Below are 10026 nucleotides of genomic sequence, written 5' to 3'. Positions count from 1 at the left end.
TATAGTTATGTCAAGAATCTAAATGGCAATTCTCAGATCTGCTCTGAGCTACAACAGAATGGCATTAAATATAGTGATCCCAAGGATATTGCCAATATCCTGGCAGATCGATTTAGTGCCAACTTCACTCCCCTCTCACCCCCTAAAGGGCCCATCTCAATACCAAAAGATTGCCAAATTCTGATAATCACAGCCACAAAGGTAGAAACAGCACTCTCCAAAGCTAAGAATACAGCATCCATGGGACCAGTTGACATCCCAGGCTGTGTACTACATGAACTACAAAATGAACTGGCACCCCACCTAAGTGTCATGTTTAATCATAGCCTCACCTCAGGCTTCGTGCCCACTGAGTGGCGCACAACTACAGTTATCCTGCTCCACAAGGGAGGATCCATCTTGGATCCCGGGAACTACCGCCCCATCAGTCTGACAAGCCTGATCTCCAAGGGCATGGAAAGCATTATCATGGAACTTATAAACAAAGACATTGGCAACCTCCAGACACTGACCCCACCCAGTTTGGGTTTGTGAAGGGCCGATCTTTTCTCCTGAATCTGATTGACTTCTTTAAATCGGTCTCCAGAGCTTTGGACGAGGGTAAGGAGGTTCACACAGCCTATCTGGACCTCGCCAAGGCCTTCGACACCATCCCCCACTCTGGAATCATAGATAAACTTACTAAGCTTGGCATAAATCCCTACATCACTTGATGGGTTGCCAACTGGCTTACTGACAGAACCCAGACTGTAAAAGTAGCCGACTCCAAATCCATCTCCAGACAAGTGACAAGTGGAGTACCTCAGGGTTTAGTCCTGGGACCACTCTTGTTTGGCATCTACTTCTCTGAAGTACAGGCCAACACTAAGGGACTCTGGCTAACAAAGTTTGTAGATGACTGCAAACTGGGAGCCATTATTGAATCCCCAAATGATGTGGATATTCTACAAAAGGGCCTTACAGAAACAGATGCCTGGTGCCAGAGCCATGGGCTCAAGCTTAATGCCAAGAAATGTATAGTCATCCCCTTTGGAAAAAAACATGTACACATGAACTACCACATAGGTGGCAGGACACTAAACATCGAAAGTGTGATGAGAGACTTAGGGACACAAGTGGACAGTGGTCTCACTTTCGATAACCACATTGCCACAACAGTCAGGAAATCCTTCTACGTGGCACATCTCATCACTAAGGGCTTTTCATCCAGAAAAAAGGAGGGCATTGTCCCACTGTACTCATCCCTCATAAGACCCATTATAGAGTATAATGCCCCATTTGGTATGTACCTCACAAGACATCTGCAACAGCTGGAAAGGCCACAGTAATACCTCACTGAAAGAATCACAGGCCCAAAGCAGATGCCATATGCTGACCGTCTAAAAAAACTCCATCTATACTCTGAGGCATATCGTCTACTCAGAGGTGATCTCTGCTTAACATACAAGGCCATGTCAATCCCTGAGCTGTTGGACATGCTCCACTTAAAGAAATCCCAGTCCCTCAGAGCAACATGCTCCAGGGATCTAAACTTTATCATCACAATGAACAAAACATGCTGGAGGGATAGATTCCTGACCCAGAGACTCCCCATACTCTAGAGTAGACTGCCCATAAATGTCAAGCAGAGCACCTCATTGGCCCTCTTCAAAAGGAACCTTGATGATTGGATGGGAGATAGGAAATTCACCCCTGGGATCATGTCAGTCACCCTGCTAGACAGGGGCCCAGAGAAGTAAATATTGTGGGAAAAAATTTCCAGGGAATTGTTATGGTTAGGCTTGCATAGGCGTTAGGGCCGATAGCCTAGTACCAACCTATGAACCTATGAATCTATAAGAATGAGTGGGTACTGTGGCAATCTATGGATAAAAGTAGTTGGCTCCATCTGTTGTGTGATCACAGGTAAATGGATATTGACCTGCCAAAATATAGCCCTTTCCCTTTACAATTAGCCTTTCCCATCTATTTGCTTCTTTCAGTCCCCCCTTACTCTGAAGTCACCATCTACCACTGATTTAACCTACATTTTGTAAACCAGTACATCTCAGTCTGTACTGACAGCCAGTAAGGACCATTAATGACTCCTGCTCATGGTATTACTGGACATCACCATGTATAATAAGTTTCATGAGATACGTCATGCCAACACTCATGTATGGTAGTACTGCAATCTAACCCGGCATCTTCTTCTTATATACTCCTTATATGAGAAATATAGAAGGACACCATGATTGTAAACTGCTAAGGTCAACACTGGGAGTTGGGGCACAAACCCTAACACCAAGATAAGTAAGGTCCTAACCATTTTCCACTCGATCCATCCCTCTTTGGTGAGCATTGTGAACCAGGACTTAGTTATTAAGTCATTATTGCATGAAGTACATTCACATTTAAAGTAATTATGTCACCACTCCAGCTTTGTGGAACCATATTACTGAATTCATTCCTCTCACTAATCAGATGCTTTCCCACGTTTAGTTAACTGGTGCTGCTGTGTCATGTGATAAATGCCAGTTCAAAAAGTTATAGGACTATAATCAATTTCCTGATGGGTAATAGTGAGCTTAGATCTGGAATTCATACAGTCCACAGAGTGTGAAGTGAACTGATTGCATCTTAAGACTCAATGAGGTCAGAAAATACAGACTCTGCCACATATTCATATCTGTGGAAATTATGAAAAATGGGCACAACATCTTCTAGAAGTATGAATTATAGTTCTTTTGTCTGATAAACCAGCAAACTAGCCTATGTACTACATAGATCATAACCATTTCAGAATGACTGTAAGAAGCTGGTATCTGCAAATATAATATGTGACCAATTAAGTGAGTTCTTACTGCATGAACAGATCTGGTCAAATTTATACTCACTTTTAGGGTGTGTTGTATTGCAGGCTAGTGTAGTAGTTCTGTTTGTGCAAGACCATGTGTTGTACTACGGACTTTCCCTTTTCCCTATCAATCAATTACTGTGGAGTTGGTAACAGGGGACTTGGGTACAAAGTCCTCCAAATGTGATGGGGAGTGTGTTGCAAGCATCCACCCTCACCCCAAAATATAATGTTTGCAATTATTGCAGTGGTAGTTTAGATAAGGAGTGCATAAATCTTGCTTTCATATACTTGGCTAGTTATTTGTAATAGTGTAAATGTCAAATCTGCATATTGACAAGACACTGGGGTTCTAGCTGCAATTAATAACTCAGTCTTATGTACAGCAAAAATGCATCTAGATACCATGTATACATCCTGAACATTTCACTATTGCAGATGTCACTCCTTTTTTATGGAACCCTGAAGGAGTGCTGTGGCTAGGAGTAGCCAGCAGCAGACTGTAAGCTAGTCGTACCCTATATTTTTCCATAAAACGATCACTCCTGATATCCTTCTAATTTTACTTCCCCCTTTTCATGTCTCAGAGGCAGGTTTATACTGCTGCCTTTCTTCTGCATCGTTAATAAAACAATCAGCAAGTCACTGACTCATGGGACTACAATCCTCTCTTTGACTGCTGGGGAGATCATTGATACCGTCCAGCAAATGTATGAATTAAAAAAAAAAACTTCATTGCCCAACCCTCTGGAGTCAGATAAAATAGAGTCTACCATATTCTTAGACCTGGTGAAATTATTAAAACAGAATGATCTTACTTAACTTTTTTTAATAAACAGAAACATTTTACTTATCTTTAAACATGGGACTTTTGCCTGCTTAAAGAGAATCATTTTTGTGCTTGAAGTTACTGCATCTAATTTCATAATAGCGGTAACTAAAACACAAATAGGAAGAAATGAAATCTATAACAGACATCTATCCTCACATAATCTGTTCAACTTTGAAGTACTTTATCTCTTATGGAATGAAAATGCAGGTTTTGAGAAACTCCCTCTTTCTGGTTCCCACCCATTTCTTCTACGTGCCTACTGTTAAGTCACCATAGTAGCTTGAATTTCATGTCATTGCTTCTTGTTCCATTTGTGACAAGCTTTTATCTCTTTATATAAACCTTGTGTTGTCCTATAATTTGCACGTCACATGAAATGGCTGCCTAATTGGTTTCACTTATTGTTCCTTAGTCAGGTTAAGATGTTTATGACTCCTATTTACTGATCTGATTAGCTTGTCTTATAATATTTATTGTCATCTGCATTAAAAAATAATTATGTCTCCTAATTATTGATCTATACAGCATATCTGAATAATATTTCCATCTGCATTTTATTGTCATCAGCTACACAAGCACCAGAATACTGATTACTTAATACCTTGACTTCAAATCAACTGACCTTCATTTTGATTCACTGAGATTAACAGAATTAATTAGCTTCAGTCCATAAAAAAGTTTTTATTTCACAGGCATAGGAGAACTTATACAAGCTAATTGTAAGTCACTATTATAATTTTCTTAGTGGGAGTGAATCACATTCCATCCTGAAATGCACTTTTTCCTGAATTACTAAATGATGTCTTGCAACTCAGTGTGCAATTGCTATTGCATGAATACTGCATATATGAATCTCCCCAACACTTCTTAATTATTATTGACGAATGAACCACTGTCACAGTACTTTATCTGTGTGCCTATTTGTATAATTATTTCCCTTTCTGATGGGGCTGTGTTTATGCTGTGGAGTTGTCACAAAAAAGCGTGTATATGGAAAACTTTTTTCATGGGAGCCTACTATAAAAACAATCTTCTTAATTGTGCTTCTCGGTGAACAAGCAAAAATAAATAGATAAATAAATATGTTCACATTAAGAAGCATTAGGAGTCATACACTGAACCAGTTGTTGGTACAGCTTGCCTAAATTAAAGAGATTTGTTATGGTTACCCATTTAGACATTTCATCATTTGAAGCAGTTAACCTATAGGAAGTTACTGGCAACATGATGTCCAATGCTATTTGAAGGGTTAGTACAACCACAGCAAGGCAGTAAATATGACCTTGTGGTAATTTACGGCAGTAGATATCACCTTGCGGTAATTTACGGCAGTAGATATGACCTTGCAGTGATTTATGGTAATGGCATACTGTATTAAGCAACAAGTCTGTAGAACTCCATAACCCTGAGCTGGGTACTGATTGCAATGGTCCAAGTAACATTTAACTGTGTTAATTTACTGGGTTCTTTAATCTGGACACGTGTATCACTTACTGTGATGGAAGAGTCCATGGTGATGTGAGAAGTGTTTTTCTATCACATGCCACCAGGCATCTAATGTATAACTGGCTTTTAGGTGTCAGTGTGCATGCTGTGCAATTGCTGGTAAATCTAATATGAATACGAACGGAAATAATGGCAAAAATAATATCAATTTTTTTTTTTTTTTTTTTTTTTTTGAGGATAACATTTTAGAAAAGAGAAAATTCTTGGTTGCTTTCTTTTCAAACTGTTGCATGCGAAGGTAGGGATGGAAAAGGTGTAGGTAGATACAGTAGATAAAAAGAATGCTTTGAGTCATCCAAAGGAAATGTTCAAAACTGAGGTAGAAATGCACATAGTCTACAAGGAAAGTACAGTGATCTAACATAGCTGAGGATCTGGATGGCTTTTCTAGAGGTGATAACAGTTATCCTTGGATTGCCAGAAGGTGAGAAAATACATAGTGTTATGCAATGTTTTCAGCAGATTTTCTGTAAGATTGTGGTGCCATCTAATTATGGACTGAATATGTTAAACAACTAGCACATTTTATAGCATACTCTACACATCTCAGGGGTAGCTGCAAAATGAATGCGATTTCTTAATTACTTGCCATGGCCACTATGAATTTAATGAAATAAAATCACCTCCTCTGTATAATTTAGGGCGTTCTAGTAGATATTTAAAAGAGATGGGCCATCTGTAAATATGTTTGCCGTCATAGCTTGCATAAACCATTAGATCGTGAGTAAAATGTCTGTATGTCTGTAGTACAAATTCATATAACAATTTTTGGTGTTCATTTCAGGGTTCATTTTCCTCTGTCAAGGAACAGAAATGTTTAATTCCTGACTTAGCTACTAAGTGGCACTGGTGTTGTAATACTCTGCTTAAATTTGTTCTAATACAGTTCAAGATAGCATGGCTGGTTTCTCCTCTGGATTAGAGATGTGCTTTTTTTTTTACTTATTGTTTGCTCATAAGTTTCAAAGTATGTGGATTGGTCAAGGCCTGAGCTCATAGGTTTTCTTTGAGGATTAAATCAAACTGTTTGAGACAGCTGCTGATTAGACTTTTATTTAGTATTTCTAACTATTCATGGCTGTCAGTGTTCATAAGGATACGTAGAATTTATCATGCACTGGTCCAAGTATGTAAATGATACTGTAGTCCTACATAAAAACAAAGCCAGAAATAGGAGTTGGTGTTCAAAGCTATGTTCCACAATGCTAATGAGCATGGCCTTCTGGTAAGGCAAGAATGTGGATACAGTTTTACAACTTTGGATCTCATTTCTGTCTGAGAATTAGAAAGGTTGTTCTCCCTTCAGGTCAAAGTGAAAGCATGGTGGTATACCTACAGTCCACCATCTACTTACTATGGGTTACTTTCCAAACTTGTTTTGATGGTGTGTGTGTGTGTGTGTGTGTGTGTGTGTGCGTGTGCGTGTGCGTGTGTGTGTGTGTGTGTGTGTGTGTGTGTGTGTGTGTGCAGGCGCATGCACGTGTGTCATTGTGGTTCAAAAATGAGATGGCACCCTTTTTCTTGAAAGGTGTATGTGAGCATGAATAACCCATTTAAAGACATCATGATTCAGAATGTCATGCAGTTTCTCAAAAATGCTGAAATGTTATGGAATTGGATGTGTTTTATTCTGTTCTAGGAGGTCATTATTTTGACTTCATAGCTGAACTGATACTGCAAGGCATACAACTTATTTCCTAGGGCATTTTCTTCCTCCTTGGAGGAGGAATACAATCTAAATCTAATATTTTTTTTTTGTTTGTACTTTTAATGTTTCTAACATTACGGTCAAGTATTTAGAAGGATCATGGGGTTATGTAACAGGGTATTGTGTGATGTGTTTAAATTTCTGAGGGCTGACTTTGCTATCATTCCTAACAAGTGCAGAGGGGGAAGGATTCCAGAGAGTATCATCATCTTGGCCTGTATTAATGATGTGGCTGTGAATGGAGCTGCCTCTACTGCAGTCTCTGTGCTGTGAGGGGCATGTGACAGTTTTATATGCCCACTTCTGTCTCCTTCATCCATGAAGTGATGTAGACCTTGGGATGTCAACTTAAGGTTTAGATTTTATTGGAGGTGTTTTTTACGCTTCATAACTATTGAGACGTTTGCCTCTAGATATAGACTTGCAAGCAGCTTATTAGTTTAGTTACATCTTTGTTATTTGAGGTATATTATGGGTAAGTGTTATCCCATTGCAAACCTTGGGGCAAACTGGGTAGGGAGAACACCAAGGCATCAGTAGATATTGAATGTCGGCAATGTCTTTCTTCCTTCAGGTAAGGAAACTTCTGTTGCTCAGGCTTCTCTACACTGCCTCTATGCAAAGATAAAATATGAAGCTTTACTTATGCTTGGCTGATGGAGTGTATGAAAGAGATATTTCCATACACTCCATCAAGTAACCTTATATTGTGGCACTTCACAACGCATATCTGTAAGAACTTTTATTGACAAGAAGGCAGGCTGCAAGGGTAACCATTGAATAATACTATCTAGTAACCCTAAAAACATGCTTATCTCTAGCATGCATCATAACTGACATAATTAATGAACATTTTCTGATTTTTTGCTATATGAAATCAGGTAAAGGACATTAACATAGAAATAATACATTTATGTAGAAATGTTAGACATTTCAAAGTTATTAACTGCTGAGCTCTATGCAAACTCCCAGTGCATAGTACAGTTCTGTACTTAAACTCAAGTTATTTTACACCTGCTGTAAAATTCAGGTTTATAAATACTACCGGTACTCAAATTTATTAGAAGCATAATGTCAGACATTCAGCGTCTACACTGAAGTGACATTAGATTCAGAAAAGCTCATAATCATTCGAAGACTTAATATTAAAACCAGCAAAATGTATTTTAATAACTCATAGAAATTGACAAGAAGTGTTTCATATCTCTGTGAAAGACCATTTGAGTTTCTTCTTTTTTCTCCTTACTTTAATGTTTGCAAGTTCCTCAAATCTTTTGCATCAATTCTACAATGCAATTATCCAAGTGATATCAAGCAAATGTTATTCCTCACCCTTATACACCTGGTAGTCTAAATACTACCATTTTGACCCATTATGCTGGTAAAATCAGAAGAGTAATAACATTTCTGTAGAAACTAAAACTATGATCCATATTTTCTGGCAATATTACTCTTGAGCCCTTAAAAATGCCATGCACACCATTTACCATCTCATAACCATACTTTACAACAGTACCTAGAATGCAAATGTGTATGAATTTTCAAGATGTAAGGGCTAGTCATTTTTCTGCATAAACGAGGTTCTTCTTCTACACTAAAAAATATAGGCCCACTCCCCTAATTTCTCATGTATTGAAAATATTGTAGAAATGTATACACCAATTCCTACTCAAAGACATTGTGATGTCTAGGAATCAATGTACTGTCTGACCACATTAAAGGATGGATAGTACACTCCTTGACCAAACCACTCTCTCATCACATATCTATTTCAGCCCTGCAAGCAGTCCAGAATGTGATATAATCAAACAGATGCACCCTAGTTTTGGGATAGGTTTCATAGAATTGGGTGGCCTAGTGTTACCAGTTGACATTTACAGGAAGTTAAAGCTCTCCTTTTACATGACCGAGTATCCAAGGCTGTGGATTTCCTGTAGGGATTGCCTTTGTCACATATTAGCTGGCTTTAGTTGCATCAACTAGGTGCTAAGACCTACGTGAACTATGCTATGATATGATGGATGGATTTAATGTAAGCTAACTGGAAAGGGAAGACTGAGCCCTGATATCCAAAGTTATTGACGTTGTCTTCATGCTGAGTAATCTGCTGTCTGGGGTGCACTCACTATCAGCTTAAAAATATCAGGTTGGCAGTATGGTACAATATTAAGTGACCACCTGTATGGATTTGCCATTGTTTGATATTTCTAGTCAGAGCCCAATAGTTAATGAACATCATGAGGCTTTACCTCCACAAACATGTTTCTGAAAAATGAAGAACTTGAGACCCTTCTTAGAAGCCATTAAAGGAGACATTACTGAATGTGTCTGGGCAGTAGCATACCTTGGAGTATTGATCCTTGTGCCGTGAACGTACTACTTCAGGCATAGCATATCAGCATGAACATTTTTGCTCTCTCTTTTTTCTCATTTCTGCATGTTTAGTAATATTAAAAGCCTGAAGATAAGAGTGTACTACAGTTTAGTATACAATAGCTCTTTATTTTTGAGTATAATAAGTTTCTCCTGAAAAAAAAGACGAGTTTTGTCATAATGTCTGCAGGAATGTTGGCTAAACCTCAGATGCGTGGTCTCCTTGCCAAACGTCTACGGTTTAATCTCACAGTGGCATTTTCTTTAGCATTTACAGCAGCAGCTGGATATAAGTTTGGTGTAGCAGAACCCAGAAAGAAGGAATATGCTGATTACTACAAAAGATTTGATGCCATGAAGGAATTTGAAGCCATGAGGGAAGCTGGAGTCTTTGAGAGTGTAAGACCAAAGGGTGAATGAGGGGTGGCGATGCTGCTGGATTCCTGGAGGTCCTGCCCCCCCTCAAATCTTCAGAGACCTTTTGTTATACTTAACCTGTATGTCAATTGTGTAACTTAAAATAAATATGAGCCACTCCTGTGAAAAAAAAAAAAAAAGCCGGAAGATAGCTTTCTCTAGTGGTGTCAGTTTGTATGGCAGAAGTGCTTTTTAATTTATTTGCCACTCATTCTCATTTATTAGCACTGCAGTAAAGTTTAGGAAGACAAAATGTATGGTGCAATATACAATGATTGTTTAATGGAGGAGAGCAATTCCATTGTAGTATTTTAAGACTGCAATATGTACACTAAGTTTGCTTTTCCCACCAAA

General features: G+C 38.6%; 1 protein-coding gene across 1 annotated transcript; it reads left to right on the top strand.

Moving 5' to 3' along the window:
- Window positions 1-9405: 9405 nt before the first annotated feature.
- Window positions 9406-9798, top strand: LOC122793752 (cytochrome c oxidase subunit 6C-1-like). Its single transcript, XM_044061952.1, has one exon. It carries the CDS (start codon window positions 9436-9438, stop codon window positions 9673-9675), a length of 240 nt encoding a protein of 79 aa, XP_043917887.1. The 5' UTR covers window positions 9406-9435; the 3' UTR covers window positions 9676-9798.
- Window positions 9799-10026: the final 228 nt, after the last annotated feature.

This window comes from Protopterus annectens, chromosome 2.part0 (assembly GCF_019279795.1).
Source record: "Protopterus annectens isolate FY-2018-M chromosome 2.part0, PAN1.0, whole genome shotgun sequence".
Taxonomy (NCBI): Eukaryota; Metazoa; Chordata; order Ceratodontiformes; family Protopteridae; genus Protopterus; species Protopterus annectens.
This window is presented reverse-complemented; position numbering and strand designations above follow the sequence as displayed.